The 23,634-nt window shown below is 50.4% G+C and overlaps 1 protein-coding gene across 2 annotated transcripts in view; it reads left to right on the top strand.

Moving 5' to 3' along the window:
* Positions 1-23,634, top strand: part of RNF121 (ring finger protein 121) — a 27,836-nt gene extending 4,202 nt beyond the window's left edge. The window contains exons 2-9 of one of the 2 annotated variants that reach the window (XM_083170564.1): positions 1,641-1,678; positions 1,767-1,908; positions 3,967-4,121; positions 4,786-4,893; positions 6,522-6,642; positions 7,554-7,687; positions 20,292-20,393; positions 21,980-23,634. In XM_083170564.1, coding sequence (XP_083026690.1) covers positions 1,641-1,678; positions 1,767-1,908; positions 3,967-4,121; positions 4,786-4,893; positions 6,522-6,642; positions 7,554-7,687; positions 20,292-20,393; positions 21,980-22,100 — 921 coding nt within the window. In that variant the 3' untranslated portion in view covers positions 22,101-23,634. Of the gene's footprint in view, positions 1-1,637; positions 1,679-1,766; positions 1,909-3,966; positions 4,122-4,785; positions 4,894-6,521; positions 6,643-7,553; positions 7,688-20,291; positions 20,394-21,979 lie in introns of both variants that reach the window. The other variant, XM_083170563.1, reaches the window with a different exon arrangement.

Below are 23,634 nucleotides of genomic sequence, written 5' to 3'. Positions count from 1 at the left end.
GCATAAGCAGCTTCTGCTGAGTAAAATAAATGTGGCCGGGAAATGCTATGTTCGTGTTAGTCCTGGAAAACAGCCACTGACTCTGTAACACAGCATTATGTGTGTAGATACATCCGTGGTCGCACACAGAATATACACATGCCACATATTGTAATCAGCAGAAGCTTCTTGTGTGTACAATTCGCAAATAAGACACCTTTTGGGTTAATAGTGTTAGCCGAGCTGCCCGGCGTAATGAAGCTAGATGTATGAGGACACCTACTGCTTGTGTGAAGACATGACAAACCATCCGTGTGTTCAGTACTGAATACATGTCATACTCTAGTGCCCTGGTGGCCATTCCCTCGGGGGGCGGGCATATTGATCCCAATACATCTATGTGTTTTGGTTTTGCGCACCCAGTAGTTCCAGTATCTTCTGCAGATGAATTCCCCGGAGTCTCTTCTTCCTTGTACTAACTATTCCAGCAGGTTTACATAGTGCTGGTAATTGGCAGCAATGGTAGAATGTACAGGTAGGACCTGTCTATCTGGAAGAAACCTCCTCAATCCCGCATTGCCCCAGGCAGATCCGACACGGGACTGGGGTGTTCTGAGCCGGAACTAGTTAGTTGTGTTATTATCCTTCCATTCTATAACGTCTTCTGTCTCCCGCTCCTTGTCCTTGTCACCATTACGCACCTGCAGTTAGAAGGACCTGGTCCGGACAGGCCCAAACCATACTAACATTCTGCAGAGAACACCACACCGTGCAATCCTAACATTCTCCAGACAACACTGCAGCGTAATGCATGAGTCTGTCCATTGGTGCTGAGATGAGATGCTCTGCGCCTATCGTAGCTCGTGCAGGTCCTTGTTCCTTCCTCCGCTCTCTGCTCTGGTGCTTCTATTGCATTCTGGTCTGTATCTCAGTGCTGAGACACAGACCAGGGAGTGCTAGATGCACCAGAGTGCACCCCCTGATGCAGGGTTAGAACACATCCACACACCATGGTATTTGAGCAGAGATTGCTCATGTCCTTAGCGTAGGACATATTACAGCTGTCAGCCTTTCAGCACTGGGCGCTGTCCACCTGCTGATGCCGCTGGGTACACTGACAGGCATATGGGCCTATTTGTAATTTAATCGGTCACCCGGGGGAATATTAGTAGTTGCGTTTGGTCCACATGCAGCGCAGCGTGGAGTGTGGACCAGAACAGGGACCATGGGGTGTTCCGATAGTCTCCTCATACCAGCAAACCTGCATTGTTTCCCATCCAGCAGCTCTGACCTTGCTGCTCTGTAACTTGTTAATCCTTTGCACAATCGCAGCGAATTAAAGTACACAGGGATTGGGACGGCTTGCCAGGCTCAGTGCCTCTTATCTGTTTGCTGTGATCCCTGGAGCTTGGGCGTTAATTCTCCTTTGTAGTCACTGACTTTGCAGCACACGGAGCCCTAGGTGTATTTGCTATAGAGTGCGAGTAGTGTGAAGTGATGTGGTATTGGCTGCAGACATATAGCTGCAATACTGCAAAAAGTTGGCAAATTATAAACTGTTGCTGTAGTAAATCTATAGCTAAGATCTCTCCCCCCCCCCCCCCCCCCCTCCCCTCCCCCGGTGCACAGAGTACAAATTCTTCCCCTCTTTTATCCAGCAGGTGTATCTGTCTGACCTGGCCCCGGAAGAACGATGGCGGTAAGTACAGTACCTACCAGGAGTGGGGGTGGGGTCAGCCGCTAGTTCACTGGTTCCTTCTGTTCTCATTACGTCCGTCTAATTTCAGGGTGGAACACGCCCAGATGCACGCCAAGCACAAAGGCCACGAGGCCATGCATGCGGAGATGGTGCTGATCCTCATCGCCACTCTGGTGGTGGCGCAGCTGCTGCTGGTGCAGTGGAAGCAGAGACATCCGCGCTCCTACAATGTAAGTGCCCGCGTCTACTGGGTCACCAGCACCTAAACATGGCTCCATCTAGGCCCCAACTACCCCGCTCAGGTTTGTGTCCAGCTCTGTCACCTGAACTGCTAAAAGCCCCAACCTAGAGAACCAATCAGAGCTGGATATTCCGGAGTCCCTGTAGGACTGTAATAAGCACGTTGGTTACACTATCTATGAGATCTGTAGAATGACTGTTAGGGGTAGATCACGTTAGCTGTGAGGTTCTCCTGTGCACAGACCTGGATATTCCGGAGTCCCTGTAGGACTGTAATAAGCACGTTGGTTACACTATCTATGAGATCTGTAGAATGACTGTTAGGGGTAGATCACGTTAGCTGTGAGGTTCTCCTGTGCACAGACCTGGATATTCCGGAGTCCCTGTAGGACTGTAATAAGCACGTTGGTTACACTATCTAAGAGATCTGTAGAATGACTGTTAGGGGTAGATCCCGTTAGCTGTGCGGTTCTCCTGTGCACAGACCTGGATATTCCGGAGTCCCTGTAGGACTGTAATAAGCACGTTGGTTACACTATCTATGAGATCTGTAGAATGACTGTTAGGGGTAGATCACGTTAGCTGTGAGGTTCTCCTGTGCACAGACCTGGATATTCCGGAGTCCCTGTAGGACTGTAATAAGCACGTTGGTTACACTATCTATGAGATCTGTAGAATGACTGTTAGGGGTAGATCACGTTAGCTGTGAGGTTTTCCTGTGCACAGACCTGGATATTCCGGGGTCTCTGTAGGACTGTAATAAGCACGTTGGTTATACTATCTATGAGATCTGTAGAATGACTGTTAGGGGTAGATCCCGTTAGCTGTGAGGTTCTCCTGTGCACAGACCTGGATATTCCGGAGTCCCTGTAGGACTGTAATAAGCACGTTGGTTACACTATGAGGTCTGTAGAATGACTGTTAGGTGTACATCCCATTAGCTGTGCAGTTCTCCTGTGCACAGACCTGGATATTCCGGAGTCCCTGTAGGACTGTAATAAGCACGTTGGTTACACTATCTATGAGGTCTGTAGAATGACTGTTAGGGGTAGATCCCATTAGCTGTGAGGTTCTCCTGTGCACAGACCTGGATATTCCGGAGTCCCTGTAGGACTGTAATAAGCACGTTGGTTACACTATGAGGTCTGTAGAATGACTGTTAGGGGTAGATCCCGTTAGCTGTGAGGTTCTCCTGTGTACAGACCTGGATATTCCGGAGTCCCTGTAGGACTGTAATAAGCACGTTGGTTACACTATCTATGAGGTGTGTAGAATGACTGTTAGGGGTAGATCCCATTAGCTGTGAGGTTCTCCTGTGCACAGACCTGGATATTCCGGGGTCTCTGTAGGACTGTAATAAGCACGTTGGTTACACTATGAGATCTGTAGAATGACTGTTAGGGGTAGATCCCGTTAGCTGTGCGGTTCTCCTGTGCACAGACCTGGATATTCCGGAGTCCCTGTAGGACTGTAATAAGCACGTTGGTTACACTATCTATGAGGTGTGTAGAGTGACTGTTAGGGGTAGATCCCCTTAGCTGTGAGGTTCTCCTGTGCACAGACCTGGATATTCCGGAGTCCCTGTAGGACTGTAATAAGCACGTTGGTTACAGTATCTATGAGGTGTGTAGAATGACTGTTAGGGGTAGATCCCCTTAGCTGTGAGGGTCTCCTGTGCACAGACCTGGATATTCCGGAGTCCCTGTAGGGCTGTAATAAGCACGTTGGTTACACTATCTATGAGGTGTGTAGAATGACTGTTAGGGGTAGATCCCCTTAGCTGTGAGGTTCTCCTGTGTACAGACCTGGATATTCCGGTGTCCCTGTTGGATTGTGAGGGAGATCCATGAAGAGAGTAGAAGCTGTAAGTAGCCAGAGAAAGTGATTCTCGGGGATCTAGATTTGGTCTCCTGGCTCCTTTACTGCTATCCTGAGACCTCACAGTGGGGAGGAATTGTCCTTGGGGGAACAATAAAGTTATTTAAAGCCCAGCATATACAGGAGAGAGCAGGAGCGATACCTGGTAATGATCTCCTTTGTCCCTGCAGATGGTCACTCTGTTCCAGATGTGGATCGTTCCGGTGTACTTCACGGTGAAGCTTCACTGGTGGCGGTTCCTGGGGATCTGGGTGCTTTTCTCGGTGGTCACTGCTTTTATTACCTTTAGGGCTACTCGGAAGCCGCTGGAACAGACCACCCCCAGGTGAGTGCTACAGGGTCTCTTCAGATGACTTGTACATACAAGGTTAGGGGCAGACACAGTCCATTCATTTGGTGTTGGGCAGACCCCTGTATGGATCGTGGCATTGTGTCTGCTAAAGGGGGAGGTAGCCACATGTCTGTCCCCGGCGTTCTATTCAGCCCTGCACATCACTCATGCCGATGTTGGTGCAGATGTGGTGGCTGAAAAGCCGTGACACGTAGAACACTTGTCCCTCTCACAATGAGGTGACCACACGTGCTCTATGGATGGGGCATTGTCACTTTGGAAGGCCTAGATCAGGATAGAGTTGCTCCAGCCTTGTAGTGGGGGTGGTCACTCTGTACTATTGGGTGCAGCATGTCCCTGGCCTACTAAGGAGCCCAATCCCTCAGCTCCGGCTCCTTTACGTGGTTGTGTCAGAGGGTGGAGATCAGGAGAATTCATGCAGCACTATGGAGTATGTGCATCTATCCGATCCTGCCCATTAACTCGGTCCTCAGACCCCACACATTTCACGTTTTCCAGGTCACACGACAGGTGCACTCGTTACTGACTGACACATGGTGGAGCTAATGATTTCATTTCCCCGGTGTCCCGCCCCCTCAGTGCTAGTGATTTGTATATCAGCAGTTCCAGAATGTGTGTAATGTACGTGTCTCCGCAGGCTGGTGTATAAATGGTTCCTCTTGCTGTACAAAATGAGCTACGCCACCGGCATCGTGGGATACATCGCCGTTATGTTCACGCTGTTTGGGCTGAATTTATTGTTCCGGTAAGTTTGTATCCAATGGTCCTAATCAAGCTGTTATTAACTCACACGTACACATTATACTCTGTATAACTCATATGCATGCGTTATAGGAGTTATACAGAGTATAATATGTACGTGTGAGTTATCCTGCGTATAACGCTCTCCTATAACTCACACGTACACATTATACTCTGTATAACTCGTATGAATGCGTTATATGAGTTATACAGAGTATAATATGTACGTGTGAGTTATCCTGTGTATAACGCTCTCCTATAACTCGCACGTACACATTATACTCTGTATAACTCATATGAATGCGTTATATGAGTTATACAGAGTATAATATGTACGTGTGAGTTATCCTGCGTATAACGCTCTCCTATAACTCACACGTACACATTATACTCTGTATAACTCATATGAATGCGTTATATGAGTTATACAGAGTATAATATGTACAGGTGAGTTATCCTGCGTATAACGCTCTCCTATAACTCACACGTACACATTATACTCTGTATAACTCGTATGAATGCGTTATATGAGTTATACAGAGTATAATATGTACAGGTGAGTTATCCTGCGTATAACGCTCTCCTATAACTCGCACGTACACATTATACTCTGTATAACTCATATGAATGCGTTATATGAGTTATACAGAGTATAATATGTACGTGTGAGTTATCCTGCGTATAACGCTCTCCTATAACTCACACGTACACATTGTACTCTGTATAACTCATATGCTGGCTAACCTGCATGAACGCTTTAATTATATATATATATATATATATATATATATATATATATATATATATAAGCGAGATAACAATGGGGTGGGTACTGTCCAGTGCTTCAACCTTGGTGATTCTGATCTGCTCGTTATTAGTCCCGTATAAAGCTCCTATTTAGGAGATTAGGTCCTTCCACAAAACACAGTTCCTGTGTGACAGGTGGCCGCTATGTTCTACCTTGAAATGTTGTTGCATCATCTCGAAATGTTTAGTAGGAAAATAATGCGGAACAGCGCTCTCTAGTGTAACTGGTAGGTATTCACATTTTTGAATATAGGTATCGTGCGTACCATGTTTAAGTGATTATTGTGCCCATCAGATTGGTCTTTAGATCAGTGGTCTCATGGTGTACCAGGCTGCTACCCGGACTGCAAGTTGGACACACTGCAGTTGTCTCCCACGAGTACCAATGTATAATTCAATGTGCCGTGCTGTTACATATAGGAAAGAAAACTCCAATTAAAATAAAAAATTGGGAGTTTATTTAAAGTGATTAAATAAAAAAACAACAAGCTTACATGAATAAAGTGCTGGCTCCTAATGAAGTCCAACCCATACCAGTGTGTATAGGCCTTAAGGCAGAGATAGGGAACCTTCGGCCCTCCAGCTGTTGTTGAACTACGCATCCCAGAATGCTTTGCTACAGTTTTAGCATGGCCAAATAGCAAAACTGTAGCAGTGCATGCTGGGATGTGCAGTTCAACAACAGCTGGAGGGCCAAAGGTTCCCCATCCCTGCCTTAAGGAGTCATTTGGTCCCTCGAGTGGCCACTAGTGGTCACTTGCGGTACTCCACCTCAGAGCGGAGGAGTGTATAGCCATATGAATATCTATCTCATCTGCCTCACAGAATAAAGCCAGAAGACGCTATGGACTTCGGCATCTCCCTTCTCTTCTACGGATTGTACTATGGGGTGCTCGGACGGGACTTTGCGGAGATGTGCGCTGATTACATGGCGTCCACAATAGGTGTAAGTATGTCTCCTCCTCATTTATGGAGGCCATCTCTAAGGGAAGGTGTTCTTTATTTGATGCGGGTGGGCTTCCCCGTGCACACCGGCGAGGACAGGCAGCAGACTCATTTACAGGGGCAGAGCGTGCACCACGCGGGACCACTTCACATTAGACTACATGCACAGTGAGTGATATTGTCTGACTGTCTCTTGAACACCCTGACGAGCGATATTGTGTGTACACACTGAGCGATTTCACAAGATATTGTCCATAACCACATCCAGGAGTAGCCCTGTTAATGCTACACTTAGACACCAGAGGATGCTGCTGGCGACCGTCCGGAACCTGCATTGTTAACCATTTAGTACGTACACACTGTACGATAACCACTATTTGTAACAGCAAATTCCTTATCAGAAATATCGTTAAAAAATGTCATTTAGTGTGTGCCCAGCTAGATACCACTTAGTTATTATGGCACCCGCACCTCTGCCAACAGACCTCTGCCCACCTCTGACACATTACCAGGAAGCAGCCATGTTGTTCTTCTCACCGAGCCTGCAGCATGTGGCGCACTTGGTGGGATAGTGCTGGTATATAGGAACCAGGAACCATACTCTACAGAACAGGTTCTCAAAGTCGGTCCTCAGGACCACACACAGGGCATGTTTTGCAGGGCTCCCCACAGAATCATTAATGAGTGCACCTGTCAGGATGTGATGTGAACTGTGTGGGTCCTGAGGAACGAGTTTTTAGAACCACTTTTCTAAAGGATATAATAGCACTGACTGTATACCACAGTAATGGCTCTCTCCTGGCGTCTTCACTGTCCCCTCCTGCTGCAGAGACACGTGTGTGATTGCCATGCCTGCGTCTCTTGCATGCCATGGGGGAAGTGGGATTAGTAATATGACGTGTCTCTGCTCAGTTTTACAGTGCGTCCGGCATGCCCACCAAGCATCTCTCCGACAGCATGTGCGCTGTGTGCGGGCAGCCGATCTTCGTGGATGTGAATGAAGAGGGAATCATAGAGAACACGTACAGGCTCTCCTGCAACCATGTGTATCCTTATCGTGCTCCGGGCAAGGGTTCCGCTCATTGTGGTACCTCCGTCCCTGCGCCAGCGAGGCTAACGCTCTATATTACCTGCCGCACACGCGTTCCTGCAACCATGTGTATCCTTATCGTGCTCCAGGCAAGGGTTCCGCTCATTGTGGTACCTCCGTCCCTGCGCCAGCGAGGCTAACGCTCTATATTACCTGCCGCACACGCGTTCCTGCAACCATGTGTATCCTTATCGTGCTCCAGGCAAGGGTTCCGCTCATTGTGGTACCTCCGTCCCTGCGCCAGCGAGGCTAACGCTCTATATTACCTACCGCACACGCGTTCCTGCAACTGTTGGGTGGTTTAGCTGGAATTATTCCCTAAATGATAATTGCCCGCCAGTACACCGGCCTTGTGCGTCTGACTGTAGAATAAGCTATACGTTGTCCTACCCTCCAGTACACCGGCCTTGTGCGTCTGCCTGTAGAATAAGCTATACGTTGTCCTGCCCTCCAGTACACCGGCCTTGTGCGTCTGCCTATAGAATAAGCTATACGTTGTCCTGCCCTCCAGTACACCGGCCTTGTGCGTCTGCCTATAGAATAAGCTATACGGTGTCCTGCCCGCCAGTACACCGGCCTTGTGCGTCTGCCTGTAGAATAAGCTATACGTTGTCCTACCCTCCAGTACACCGGCCTTGTGCGTCTGCCTATAGAATAAGCTATACGTTGTCCTACCCTCCAGTACACCGGCCTTGTGCGTCTGCCTATAGAATAAGCTATACGGTGTCCTACCCTCCAGTACACCGGCCTTGTGCGTCTGCCTATAGAATAAGCTATACGTTGTCCTACCCGCCAGTACACCGGCCTTGTGCGTCTGCCTATAGAATAAGCTATACGTTGTCCTACCCGCCAGTACACCGGCCTTGTGCGTCTGACTGTAGAATAAGCTATACGTTGTCCTACCCTCCAGTACAACGGCCTTGTGCGTCTGCCTATAGAATAAGCTATACGGTGTCCTACCCTCCAGTACGCCGGCCTTGTGCGTCTGCCTATAGAATAAGCTATACGTGGTCCTACCCGCGAGTACACCGGCCTTGTGCGTCTGCCTGTAGAATAAGCTATACGGTGTCCTACCCTCCAGTACGCCGGCCTCGTGCGTCTGCCTATAGAATAAGCTATACGTTGTCCTACCCGCCAGTACACCGGCCTCGTGCATCTGCCTATAGAATAAGCTATACGTTGTCCTACCCGCCAGTACACCGGCCTTGTGCGTCTGCCTATAGAATAAGCTATACGTTGTCCTGCCCTCCAGTACACCGGCCTTGTGCGTCTGCCTGTAGAATAAGCTATACGTTGTCCTACCCGCCAGTACACCGGCCTTGTGCGTCTGCCTGTAGAATAAGCTATACGTTGTCCTACCCGCCAGTACACCGGCCTTGTGCGTCTGCCTATAGAATAAGCTATAAGTTGTCCTACCCACCAGTACACCGGCCTTGTGCGTCTGTCTGTAGAATAAGCTATACGTTGTCCTACCATCCAGTACACCGGCCTTGTGCGTCTGCCTGTAGAATAAGCTATACGGTGTCCTACCCTCCAGTACGCCGGCCTTGTGCGTCTGCCTATAGAATAAGCTATAAGTTGTCCTACCCTCCAGTACACCGGCCTTGTGCGTCTGCCTATAGAATAAGCTATACGTTGTCCTGCCCTCCAGTACACCGGCCTTGTGCGTCTGCCTGTAGAATAAGCTATACGTTGTCCTACCCGCCAGTACACCGGCCTTGTGCGTCTGCCTATAGAATAAGCTACACGTTGTCCTACCCGCCAGTACACCGGCCTTGTGCGTCTGCCTATAGAATAAGCTATACGTTGTCCTGCCCTCCAGTACACCGGCCTTGTGCGTCTGCCTGTAGAATAAGCTATACGTTGTCCTACCCGCCAGTACACCGGCCTTGTGCGTCTGTCTGTAGAATAAGCTATACGTTGTCCTACCATCCAGTACACCGGCCTTGTGCGTCTGCCTGTAGAATAAGCTATACGTTGTCCTACCCTCCAGTACACCGGCCTTGTGCGTCTGCCTATAGAATAAGCTATAAGTTGTCCTACCCACCAGTACACCGGCCTTGTGCGTCTGCCTATAGTATAAGCTATACGGTGTCCTACCCTCCAGTACACCGGCCTTGTGCGTCTGCCTATAGAATAAGCTATACGGTGTCCTACCCTCCAGTACACCGGCCTTGTGCGTCTGCCTATAGAATAAGCTATACGGTGTCCTACCCGCCAGTACACCGGCCTTGTGCGTCTGCCTATAGTATAAGCTATACGTGGTCCTACCCGCCAGTACACCGGCCTTGTGCGTCTGCCTATAGAATAAGCTATACGTTGTCCTACCCTCCAGTACGCCGGCCTTGTGCATCTGCCTATAGAATAAGCTATACGTTGTCCTACCCGCCAGTACACCGGCCTTGTGCGTCTGCCTATAGTATAAGCTATACGTGGTCCTACCCGCCAGTACACCGGCCTTGTGCGTCTGCCTATAGAATAAGCTATACGTTGTCCTACCCTCCAGTACACCGGCCTTGTGCATCTGCCTATAGAATAAGCTATACGTTGTCCTACCCACCAGTGCCCCGGCCTTGTGCGTCTGCCTATAGAATAAGCTATACGTTGTCCTACCCTCCAGTACACCGGCCTTGTGCGTCTGCCTGTAGAATAAGCTATACGTTGTCCTGCCCGCCAGTACACCGGCCTTGTGCGTCTGCCTGTAGAATAAGCTATACGTTGTCCTGCCCGCCAGTACACCGGCCTTGTGCGTCTGACTATAGAATAAGCTATACGTGGTCTTACCCTCCAGTACACCGGCCTTGTTCGTCTGTCTGTAGAATAAGCTATACATTGTCCTACCCTCCAGTACACCGGCCTTGTGCGTCTGCCTGTAGAATAAGCTATACGTGTCCTACCCGCCAGTACACCGGCCTTGTGCGTCTGCCTATAGAATAAGCTATACGTTGTCCTACCCGCCAGTACACCGGCCTTGTGCGTCTGCCTATAGAATAAGCTATACATTGTCCTACCCGCCAGTACACCGGCCTTGTGCGTCTGCCTATAGAATAAGCTATACGTGGTCTTACCCGCCAGTACACCGGCCTTGTGCATCTGCCTATAGAATAAGCTATACGTTGTCCTACCCGCCAGTACACCGGCCTTGTGCGTCTGCCTATAGAATAAGCTATACGTTGTCCTACCCGCCAGTACACCGGCCATGTGCGTCTGACTATAGAATAAGCTATACGTGGTCCTACCCGCCAGTACACCGGCCTTGTGCGTCTGCCTATAGAATAAGCTATACATTGTCCTACCCTCCAGTACACCGGCCTTGTGCGTCTGCCTATAGAATAAGCTATACGTTGTCCTACCCGCCAGTACACCGGCCTTGTGCGTCTGCCTGTAGAATAAGCTATACGTTGTCCTGCCCGCCAGTACACCGGCCTTGTGCGTCTGACTATAGAATAAGCTATACGTTGTCCTACCCGCCAGTGCCCCGGCCTTGTGCGTCTGCCTATAGAATAAGCTATACGTTGTCCTACCCTCCAGTACGCCGGCCTTGTGCATCTGCCTATAGAATAAGCTATACGTTGTCCTACCCGCCAGTACACCGGCCTTGTGCGTCTGCCTATAGTATAAGCTATACGTGGTCCTACCCGCCAGTACACCGGCCTTGTGCGTCTGCCTATAGAATAAGCTATACGTTGTCCTACCCTCCAGTACACCGGCCTTGTGCATCTGCCTATAGAATAAGCTATACGTTGTCCTACCCACCAGTACACCGGCCTTGTGCGTCTGCCTATAGAATAAGCTATACGGTGTCCTACCCGCCAGTACACCGGCCTTGTGCGTCTGCCTATAGAATAAGCTATACGTTGTCCTACCCGCCAGTACACCGGCCATGTGCGTCTGCCTGTAGAATAAGCTATACGTGGTCCTACCCGCCAGTACACCGGCCTTGTGCGTCTGCCTATAGAATAAGCTATACATTGTCCTACCCTCCAGTACACCGGCCTTGTGCGTCTGCCTATAGAATAAGCTATACGTTGTCCTACCCGCCAGTACACCGGCCATGTGCGTCTGCCTGTAGAATAAGCTATACGTTGTCCTACCCTCCAGTACACCGGCCTTGTGCGTCTGCCTATAGAATAAGCTATACGTTGTCCTACCCGCCAGTACACCGGCCTTGTGCGTCTGCCTATAGAATAAGCTATACGTTGTCCTACCCTCCAGTACACCGGCCTTGTGCATCTGCCTATAGAATAAGCTATACGTTGTCCTACCCACCAGTACACCGGCCTTGTGCGTCTGCCTATAGAATAAGCTATACGGTGTCCTACCCGCCAGTACACCGGCCTTGTGCGTCTGCCTATAGAATAAGCTATACGTTGTCCTACCCGCCAGTACACCGGCCATGTGCGTCTGCCTGTAGAATAAGCTATACGTGGTCCTACCCGCCAGTACACCGGCCTTGTGCGTCTGCCTATAGAATAAGCTATACATTGTCCTACCCTCCAGTACACCGGCCTTGTGCGTCTGCCTATAGAATAAGCTATACGTTGTCCTACCCGCCAGTACACCGGCCTTGTGCGTCTGCCTATAGAATAAGCTATACGTTGTCCTACCCTCCAGTACACCGGCCTTGTGCATCTGCCTATAGAATAAGCTATACGTTGTCCTACCCACCAGTACACCGGCCTTGTGCGTCTGCCTATAGAATAAGCTATACGGTGTCCTACCCGCCAGTACACCGGCCTTGTGCGTCTGCCTATAGAATAAGCTATACGTTGTCCTACCCGCCAGTACACCGGCCATGTGCGTCTGCCTGTAGAATAAGCTATACGTGGTCCTACCCGCCAGTACACCGGCCTTGTGCGTCTGCCTATAGAATAAGCTATACATTGTCCTACCCTCCAGTACACCGGCCTTGTGCGTCTGCCTATAGAATAAGCTATACGTTGTCCTACCCGCCAGTACACCGGCCTTGTGCGTCTGCCTGTAGAATAAGCTATACGTTGTCCTGCCCGCCAGTACACCGGCCATGTGCGTCTGCCTGTAGAATAAGCTATACGTGGTCCTACCCGCCAGTACACCGGCCTTGTGCGTCTGCCTATAGAATAAGCTATACGTTGTCCTACCCGCCAGTACACCGGCCTTGTGCGTCTGCCTATAGAATAAGCTATACGTGGTCCTACCCGCCAGTACACCGGCCTTGTGCGTCTGCCTGTAGAATAAGCTATACGTTGTCCTACCCGCCAGTACACCGGCCTTGTGCGTCTGCCTATAGAATAAGCTATACGTTGTCCTACCCACCAGTACACCGGCCTTGTGCGTCTGCCTATAGAATAAGCTATACGTTGTCCTACCCGCCAGTACACCGGCCATGTGCGTCTGCCTGTAGAATAAGCTATACGTGGTCCTACCCGCCAGTACACCGGCCTTGTGCGTCTGCCTATAGAATAAGCTATACATTGTCCTACCCTCCAGTACACCGGCCTTGTGCGTCTGCCTATAGAATAAGCTATACGTTGTCCTACCCGCCAGTACACCGGCCTTGTGCGTCTGCCTATAGTATAAGCTATACGTGGTCCTACCCGCCAGTACACCGGCCTTGTGCGTCTGCCTATAGAATAAGCTATACGTTGTCCTGCCCGCCAGTACACCGGCCTTGTGCGTCTGACTATAGAATAAGCTATACGTTGTCCTACCCGCCAGTACACCGGCCTTGTGCGTCTGCCTGTAGAATAAGCTATACGTTGTCCTGCCCGCCAGTACACCGGCCTTGTGCGTCTGCCTATAGAATAAGCTATACGTTGTCCTACCCGCCAGTACACCGGCCTTGTGCGTCTGCCTGTAGAATAAGCTATACGTTGTCCTACCCGCCAGTACACTGGCCTCGTGCATCTGCCTGTAGAATAAGCTATACATTGTCCTACCCGCCAGTACACCGGCCTTGTGCGTCTGCCTGTAGAATAAGCTATACGTTGTCCTACCCGCCAGTACACCGGCCTTGTGCGTCTGCCTATAGAATAAGCTATACGTTGTCCTACCCTCCAGTACACCGGCCTTGTGCGTCTGCCTATAGAATAAGCTATACGTTGTCCTACCCGCCAGTACACCGGCCTCATGCGTCTGCCTATAGAATAAGCTATACGTTGTCCTACCCTCCAGTACACCGGCCTTGTGCGTCTGCCTATAGAATAAGCTATACGTTGTCCTACCCTCCAGTACACCGGCCTTGTGCGTCTGCCTATAGAATAAGCTATACGTTGTCCTACCCGCCAGTGCCCCGGCCTTGTGCGTCTGCCTATAGAATAAGCTATACGTTGTCCTACCCTCCAGTACACCGGCCTTGTGCGTCTGCCTATAGAATAAGCTATACGGTGTCCTACCCGCCAGTACACCGGCCTTGTGCGTCTGCCTATAGTATAAGCTATACGTTGTCCTACCCACCAGTGCCCCGGCCTTGTGCGTCTGCCTATAGAATAAGCTATACGTTGTCCTACCCGCCAGTACACCGGCCTTGTGCGTCTGCCTATAGTATAAGCTATACGTTGTCCTACCCACCAGTGCCCCGGCCTTGTGCGTCTGCCTATAGAATAAGCTATACGTTGTCCTACCCGCCAGTACACCGGCCTTGTGCGTCTGCCTGTAGAATAAGCTATACGTTGTCCTACCCGCCAGTACACCGGCCTTGTGCCTCTGACTATAGAATAAGCTATACGTTGTCCTACCCGCCAGTGCCCCGGCCTTGTGCGTCTGCCTATAGAATAAGCTATACGTTGTCCTACCCTCCAGTACACCGGCCATGTGCGTCTGACTATAGAATAAGCTATACGTGGTCCTACCCTCCAGTACACCGGCCTTGTGCGTCTGCCTATAGAATAAGCTATACGTTGTCCTGCCCGCCAGTACACCGGCCTTGTGCGTCTGCCTATAGAATAAGCTATACGTTGTCCTACCTGCCAGTACAACGGCCTTGTGCGTCTGACTATAGAATAAGCTATACGTTGTCCTACCCGCCAGTACGCCGGCCTTGTGCGTCTGCCTATAGAATAAGCTATACGTTGTCCTACCCACCAGTGCCCCGGCCTTGTGCGTCTGCCTATAGAATAAGCTATACGTTGTCCTACCCTCCAGTACACCGGCCTTGTGCGTCTGCCTATAGAATAAGCTATACGTTGTCCTACCCGCCAGTACACCGGCCTCATGCGTCTGCCTATAGAATAAGCTATACGTTGTCCTACCCTCCAGTACACCGGCCTTGTGCGTCTGCCTATAGAATAAGCTATACGTTGTCCTACCCGCCAGTACGCCGGCCTTGTGCGTCTGCCTATAGAATAAGCTATACGTTGTCCTACCCGCCAGTACGCCGGCCTTGTGCGTCTGCCTATAGAATAAGCTATACGTTGTCCTACCCGCCAGTACGCCGGCCTTGTGCGTCTGACTATAGAATAAGCTATACGTTGTCCTACCCGCCAGTACGCCGGCCTTGTGCGTCTGCCTATAGAATAAGCTATACGTTGTCCTACCCGCCAGTACACCGGCCTTGTGCGTCTGCCTATAGAATAAGCTATACGTTGTCCTACCCTCCAGTACACCGGCCTTGTGCGTCTGCCTATAGAATAAGCTATACGTTGTCCTACCCGCCAGTACACCGGCCTCATGCGTCTGCCTATAGAATAAGCTATACGTTGTCCTACCCTCCAGTACACCGGCCTTGTGCGTCTGCCTATAGAATAAGCTATACGGTGTCCTACCCGCCAGTACACCGGCCTTGTGCATCTGCCTATAGAATAAGCTATACGTTGTCCTACCCACCAGTGCCCCGGCCTTGTGCGTCTGCCTATAGAATAAGCTATACGTTGTCCTACCCGCCAGTACACCGGCCTTGTGCGTCTGCCTATAGAATAAGCTATACGTTGTCCTACCCGTCAGTGCCCCGGCCGCGTGCGGCTATACGTTGTCCTACCCTCCAGTGCCCCGGCCTCGTGCGTCTGCCTATAGAATAAGCTATACGTTGTCCTACCCGCCAGTGCCCCGGAAGCGTGCGTCTGCCTATAGAATAAGCTATACGTTGTCCTACCCGCCAGTACACCGGCCTTGTGCGTCTGCCTGTAGAATAAGCTATACGTTGTCCTACCCGCCAGTACACCGGCCTTGTGCGTCTGCCTGTAGAATAAGCTATACGTGTCCTACCCACCAGTACACCGGCCTTGAGCGTCTGCCTGTAGAATAAGCTATACGTTGTCCTACCCGCCAGTACACCGGCCTTGTGTGTCTGCCTATAGAATAAGCTATACGTTGTCCTACCCTCCAGTACACCGGCCTTGTGCGTCTGCCTATAGAATAAGCTATACGGTGTCCTACCCTCCAGTACAACGGCCTTGTGCGTCTGCCTATAGAATAAGCTATACGGTGTCCTACCCGCCAGTACACCGGCCTTGTGCGTCTGCCTATAGAATAAGCTATACGTTGTCCTACCCTCCAGTACACCGGCCTTGTGCGTCTGCCTATAGAATAAGCTATACGGTGTCCTACCCTCCAGTACAACGGCCTTGTGCGTCTGCCTATAGAATAAGCTATACGTTGTCCTACCCGCCAGTACGCCGGCCTTGTGCGTCTGCCTATAGAATAAGCTATACGTTCTCCTACCCTCCAGTACACCGGCCTTGTGCGTCTGCCTGTAGAATAAGCTATACGTGGTCCTACCCGCCAGTACACCGGCCTTGTGCGTCTGCCTATAGAATAAGCTATACGTTGTCCTACCCGCCAGTGCCCCGGCCTTGTGCGTCTGCCTATAGAATAAGCTATACGTTGTCCTACCCGCCAGTGCCCCGGCCTCATGCGTCTGCCTATAGAATAAGCTATACGTTGTCCTACCCTCCAGTACACCGGCCTTGTGCGTCTGCCTATAGAATAAGCTATACGGTGTCCTACCCTCCAGTACACCGGCCTTGTGCGTCTGCCTATAGAATAAGCTATACGTTGTCCTACCCTCCAGTACACCGGCCTTGTGCGTCTGCCTATAGAATAAGCTATACGTTGTCCTACCCACCAGTACACCGGCCTTGTGCGTCTGCCTATAGTATAAGCTATACGTTGTCCTACCCACCAGTACACCGGCCTTGTGCCTCTGACTATAGAATAAGCTATACGTTGTCCTACCCGCCAGTACACCGGCCTTGTGCGTCTGCCTATAGAATAAGCTATACGTTGTCCTACCCTCCAGTACACCGGCCTTGTGCGTCTGCCTATAGAATAAGCTATACGTTGTCCTACCCGCCAGTACACCGGCCATGTGCGTCTGACTATAGAATAAGCTATACGTGGTCCTACCCGCCAGTACACCGGCCTTGTGCGTCTGCCTATAGAATAAGCTATACGTTGTCCTACCCGCCAGTACACCGGCCTTGTGCGTCTGCCTATAGAATAAGCTATACGTTGTCCTACCCGCCAGTACGCCGGCCTTGTGCGTCTGCCTGTAGAATAAGCTATACGTTGTCCTACCCGCCAGTACACCGGCCTTGTGCGTCTGCCTATAGAATAAGCTATACGTTGTCCTACCCTCCAGTACACCGGCCTTGTGCGTCTGCCTATAGAATAAGCTATACGTTGTCCTACCCGCCAGTACACCGGCCATGTGCGTCTGACTATAGAATAAGCTATACGTGGTCCTACCCGCCAGTACACCGGCCATGTGCGTCTGCCTATAGAATAAGCTATACGTTGTGCTACCCTCCAGTACACCGGCCTTGTGCGTCTGCCTATAGAATAAGCTATACGGTGTCCTACCCTCCAGTACACCGGCCTTGTGCGTCTGCCTATAGAATAAGCTATACGTTGTCCTACCCACCAGTACACCGGCCTTGTGCGTCTGCCTATAGAATAAGCTATACGTGGTCTTACCCTCCAGTACACCGGCCTTGTGCGTCTGCCTATAGAATAAGCTATACGGTGTCCTACCCTCCAGTACACCGGCCTTGTGCGTCTGACTATAGAATAAGCTATACGTTGTCCTACCCTCCAGTACACCGGCCTTGTGCGTCTGCCTATAGAATAAGCTATACGTGGTCTTACCCTCCAGTACACCGGCCTTGTGCGTCTGCCTATAGAATAAGCTATACGTTGTCCTGCCCTCCAGTACACCGGCCTTGTGCGTCTGCCTATAGAATAAGCTATACGTTGTCCTACCCGCCAGTACACCGGCCATGTGCGTCTGACTATAGAATAAGCTATACGTGGTCCTACCCGCCAGTACACCGGCCTTGTGCGTCTGCCTATAGAATAAGCTATACGTTGTCCTACCCGCCAGTACACCGGCCTTGTGCGTCTGCCTATAGAATAAGCTATACGTGGTCCTACCCGCCAGTACACCGGCCTTGTGCGTCTGCCTGTAGAATAAGCTATACGTGGTCCTACCCGCCAGTACACCGGCCTTGTGCGTCTGCCTATAGAATAAGCTATACGTTGTCCTACCCGCCAGTACACCGGCCTTGTGCGTCTGACTATAGAATAAGCTATACGTTGTCCTACCCGCCAGTACACCGGCCTTGTGCGTCTGACTATAGAATAAGCTATACGTGGTCCTACCCGCCAGTACACCGGCCATGTGCGTCTGCCTATAGAATAAGCTATACGTTGTGCTACCCTCCAGTACACCGGCCTTGTGCGTCTGCCTATAGAATAAGCTATACGGTGTCCTACCCTCCAGTACACCGGCCTTGTGCGTCTGCCTATAGAATAAGCTATACGTTGTCCTACCCACCAGTACACCGGCCTTGTGCGTCTGCCTATAGAATAAGCTATACGTGGTCTTACCCTCCAGTACACCGGCCTTGTGCGTCTGCCTATAGAATAAGCTATACGGTGTCCTACCCGCCAGTACACCGGCCTTGTGCGTCTGCCTGTAGAATAAGCTATACGTTGTCCTACCCTCCAGTACACCGGCCTTGTGCGTCTGACTATAGAATAAGCTATACGGTGTCCTACCCGCCAGTACACCGGCCTTGTGCGTCTGCCTATAGAATAAGCTATACGTTGTGCTACCCTCCAGTACACCGGCCTTGTGCGTCTGTCTATAGAATAAGCTATACGTTGTCCTACCCTCCAGTACACCGGCCTTGTGCGTCTGCCTATAGAATAAGCTATACGTGGTCTTACCCTCCAGTACACCGGCCTTGTGCGTCTGCCTATAGAATAAGCTATACGTTGTCCTACCCACCAGTGCCCCGGCCTTGTGCGTCTGCCTATAGAATAAGCTATACGTTGTCCTACCCTCCAGTGCCCCGGCCTTGTGCGTCTGCCTATAGAATAAGCTATACGGTGTCCTACCCGCCAGTACACCGGCCTTGTGCGTCTGACTATAGAATAAGCTATACGTTGTCCTACCCGCCAGTACACCGGCCTTGTGCGTCTGCCTATAGAATAAGCTATACGTTGTCCTACCCGCCAGTATAACGGCCTTGTGCGTCTGCCTATAGAATAAGCTATACGTTGTCCTACCCGCCAGTATAACGGCCTTGTGCGTCTGCCTATAGAATAAGCTATACGTTGTCCTACCTGCCAGTACACCGGCCTTGTGCGTCTGCCTGTAGAATAAGCTATACGTTGTCCTACCCTCCAGTACACCGGCCTCGTGCATCTGCCTGTAGAATAAGCTATACGTTGTCCTACCCTCCAGTACACCGGCCTTGTGCGTCTGCCTGTAGAATAAGCTATACGTTGTCCTACCCTCCAGTACACCGGCCTTGTGTGTCTGCCTATAGAATAAGCTATACGTTGTCCTGCCCTCCAGTACACCGGCCTTGTGCGTCTGCCTATAGAATAAGCTATACGTTGTCCTGCCCTCCAGTACGCCGGCCTTGTGCGTCTGCCTATAGAATAAGCTATACGTTGTCCTACCCGCCAGTACGCCGGCCTTGTGTGTCTGCCTATAGAATAAGCTATACGTTGTCCTACCCTCCAGTACACCGGCCTTGTGCGTCTGCCTATAGAATAAGCTATACGTTGTCCTACCCGCCAGTACACCGGCCTTGTGCGTCTGCCTATAGAATAAGCTATACGTTGTCCTACCCGTCAGTGCCCCGGCCGCGTGCGGCTATACGTTGTCCTACCCTCCAGTGCCCCGGCCTCGTGCGTCTGCCTATAGAATAAGCTATACGTTGTCCTACCCGCCAGTGCCCCGGAAGCGTGCGTCTGCCTATAGAATAAGCTATACGGTGTCCTACCCTCCAGTACACCGGCCTTGTGCGTCTGCCTATAGAATAAGCTATACGGTGTCCTACCCGCCAGTACACCGGCCTTGTGCGTCTGCCTATAGAATAAGCTATACGTTGTCCTACCCGTCAGTGCCCCGGCCGCGTGCGGCTATACGTTGTCCTACCCTCCAGTGCCCCGGCCTCGTGCGTCTGCCTATAGAATAAGCTATACGTTGTCCTACCCACCAGTACACCGGCCTTGTGCGTCTGCCTATAGAATAAGCTATACGTGGTCCTACCCGCCAGTACACCGGCCTTGTGCGTCTGCCTATATCAGACCTTTCTGTAGATCTTTTCCTTAACGGCTTTCGTCTGCAGTTTCCATGAGTTCTGTATCCGTGGATGGTGCATTGTGGGGAAGAAACAGACGTGTCCGTACTGCAAGGAGAAGGTGGACCTGAAGAGGATGTTCAGCAACCCGTATCCTTATGTTTTAGCAGTTATCTTCTCCTATACGTGAAGCACCTTGTCCAGATCTTCCCTATGTGCTGTGCTTCAGTGGGATAAGAGGTAGGTCCCAACCATAGCATTAGTCCAGTCATGGGATTAGACCAGGGGTAGCCAACTCCAGTCCTCGAGAGCTACCAACAGTGCACGCTTTCCAGATCTCCTCACAGAATGACAAGTGATGTAATTAGCTCCACCTGTGGATCTTTTATAATGTGTCAGTGAGTAATGAGTTCACCTGTGCACTCTCGACGACTGGAGTTGGCTACCACTGATGTAGACCCTATGACCCATACCACTCAGTAAGGGTAGGTGCTGAGCCTGCTACGCTGACGTGGGGTGGGTAGGAGCGCTGAGCCTGCTGTGCTGACGAGGGGTGGGAAGTGGTGCTGAGCCTGCTGTGCTGACGAGGGGTGGGAAGTGGTGCTGAGCCCGCTGCGCTGACGCGGGGTGGGGAGGGGCACTGGGCCTGCTGTGCTGACTCTGGGTGGGGAGGGGCGCTGAGCCTGCTGCGCTGACGCAGGGTGGGGGAAGAGTGCCGAGATAGATGTACGGATGTTTGGTAAGTAGCCAGTGCTACAATTTCTAACTTGCGTAGTTCTTCAATCTTTGTATTTTTTCACAGACCCCGACAGTGAGACTGTCCCTGTGTACAGCTCCTGTGACGCTGTGATAGGCTCATGCCAGGAAATGCCTGTATTGTTATTTACAGATCCTGGGCCAAACCTTCCTCAGCCAGGGAGAGCTATTTATACCCCTTTCACACTGAAGCTCTTAACCGGTATATTGCCCTTTCTTTAGCCTTTTAAACCAGTTAGAGCTGCAGTGTGAAAGCGCCCGTTATAGCCTGCATTATTATAGCCACTTATCTTGCTGAGGAGGAATTAATTCTGTGCTATTTATCTGTTTAGGCCTTCTCTCCCTCCCCCATAGCCAGCGCTGCCAGTGAGGAGTTTCTGTAATATGCCCGTCCATTGGACCGCACATGTACAAGCGTAAATAGCGTTGGCTAGCAAGGCAGGATAGTACTTGGCATTAGGTATATGGGGCCAGGTTCTCAAGTATTATATTAAACTAGGTGATTCATTGCGCCCTACGGGCACTCTTCTCACCGGCGTAAGGGCTGCGCCCCCTTAATTTGTGAACCGCGGGAGGGGGTGCCGTAAATCGTGGGAGGGGGGGGCGCGAGTGTGTGTGAATCGCGGGAGGGGGTGTGGTAGTCTTCAAATTGCGCGGGGGGGGTGCCGATCAATCACCTACACCATGGTGGATGGTGGGTGTGTACTGTAGCCCTGGCTTGGGGGGGGGTTGGTAATATTAAGGGGGTGGTGGTGTGTATAACACTGTCTTTTCTCTAGGGGGGATTTGTTTATAACGGTGGGTGGGAACGTTATACACACAGGGGATGAGTGACGGATCTGGCTAAATATATAAGAGATAGCCCAATTCCATTCCTGCATGTTTTGTAGGTAGATGGGACTTGTGTTTTGTCTGCTCCTGGGACTTCTATTTTGAAGCCATAGTTGTGTTCCTCAAAAACCTTAACTCCCCTTCCCCAGCTGGGAGAGGCCACACGTCATGTATGGGCAGCTTCTGGATTGGCTACGATACCTTGTTGCATGGCAGCCAGTCATCATTGGACTTGTACAAGGCATCAACTATTGTCTGGGGCTTGAATGAGCTCCCCTCCCAAATCCTGAGAAGGTCCAGGCTCCGTACCACCCAGAGGAAGACGGCTCTTGTAAGCAGACACCTTCTCTGGAGTTTTGCAATTGGAATCTGAAGCTGCCTGGGGCGCTCTCCTCCAAAGTGTTAGCAGAAACCTTCACTGGAGAATTTCTTGTTGTATTATTTATTTATTACAACATTGTCTATAATAATAATTTTTTTATTTTATTTTTGGCACTACGTCCATTTGTGTATTTAGTTTTTATCTCTAGTGCTGAAATGTGTATGCCTTCCAGCAACAAAGGCTCATTACGTGACTCCTACACACCCAAAGACCTGAGGGATCTCCTACAGCAAGTCACTTGTTGACCAAGCGCTTGTTAATCCGTTGTCCTCCACAGAGTATCGGACACCAAAGCAGCAGCTGCACGCAAGGGGTTTTGCACGCCGGAGTTGGATTTATGCTGTATGTTCTAGGTGGAGTTATGTTTCTTTGTGCTGTTTTTGGATCTGGGGAATGACCTTTACTTGCTGCTTATGGACCCGTTTCCTATATATGGGGAATTATAAGGTTTGCAAAGGACCAACCTCACTTTATCATCAGGGTCACAGGATTTGCCTTTTTTAATTGTCCTGGTATGGTTTAACATTGACCATGTTTATTTTAATAACCAAGAGACTGCAGAGGGTCCGGGTCCTCATTTTCTACAGCACTGTGTATACTGCTTATGTTTGCACATCTTGGCCCCCTTTGTAGTTTGCTGGAAAGGATCTGTAACCACTTAATAAATCACTCCCAACTTTCCTGGCCTTGTCCAAAGTGAAGTGCACAGGGCTCTGATAGAGAGGTGGCGGAAATGTAGGTGTGCTACCGGAGGTGGCTGAAAGAAACGTACGTGTGTTACCAGAGGTGGCTGAAGCGTAAGTTTGTTACCAGAGGTGGCTGAAGCGTTAGTTTGTAGGTTTAGGAAAGAACTTTCCTAGCCGCTTCCTGTCATGCTGATTTAACTTTTGAGCCAGTGCCTCACTCATAGCCATGGAGAATACATTTAGCAGCTCTCTAAGGTTTCCGGATGCAAATTTCTGATTGGCTCCAGGTTTTTTTGTTTTTGTTTTAAAATGTGTTTTTGTTTAACTCCTCAATTTGCACCTTTTTAACTTATTCCTCCCTGTGTACGGAACACGTGGTAGTGCTCTGAGGAAGTAATGTAGTGTGGGGAAGGTCCCAGCAGACCCCGTTCTTGTGTCCATCACCTAGCCTCATAGACAGTGTTAGGTCCTGGAGGTTCTTACAGTGTTTCATCACCTGGCATGATCAGACCGCCAATGTGTCATATACAGGAGTTCCAATGTGAAGTCACTTATTTATGTTTAGTTTCCCTGGGTGAGGGTTCAGGTGTTCATACTTCATTTATGTCACTGAGAGACGTTTCCAGCTGTAAAGTGAACGCAGAAATAATCCTCCGCCCGTGTGCGGTTGTCGCCACACAGAAAGCCTAAGGAAAGTAAATCTGTAATAAAGCTGTTTGGGTATTGATGGTTTCCA

The sequence above is a fragment of the Crinia signifera genome, chromosome 2 (assembly GCF_055691185.1).
Source record: "Crinia signifera chromosome 2, ASM5569118v1, whole genome shotgun sequence".
Classification (NCBI taxonomy): domain Eukaryota; kingdom Metazoa; phylum Chordata; class Amphibia; order Anura; family Myobatrachidae; genus Crinia; species Crinia signifera.
The sequence above is the reverse complement of the archived record's forward strand: the minus strand, read 5'-3'. Positions and strand labels throughout refer to the sequence as shown.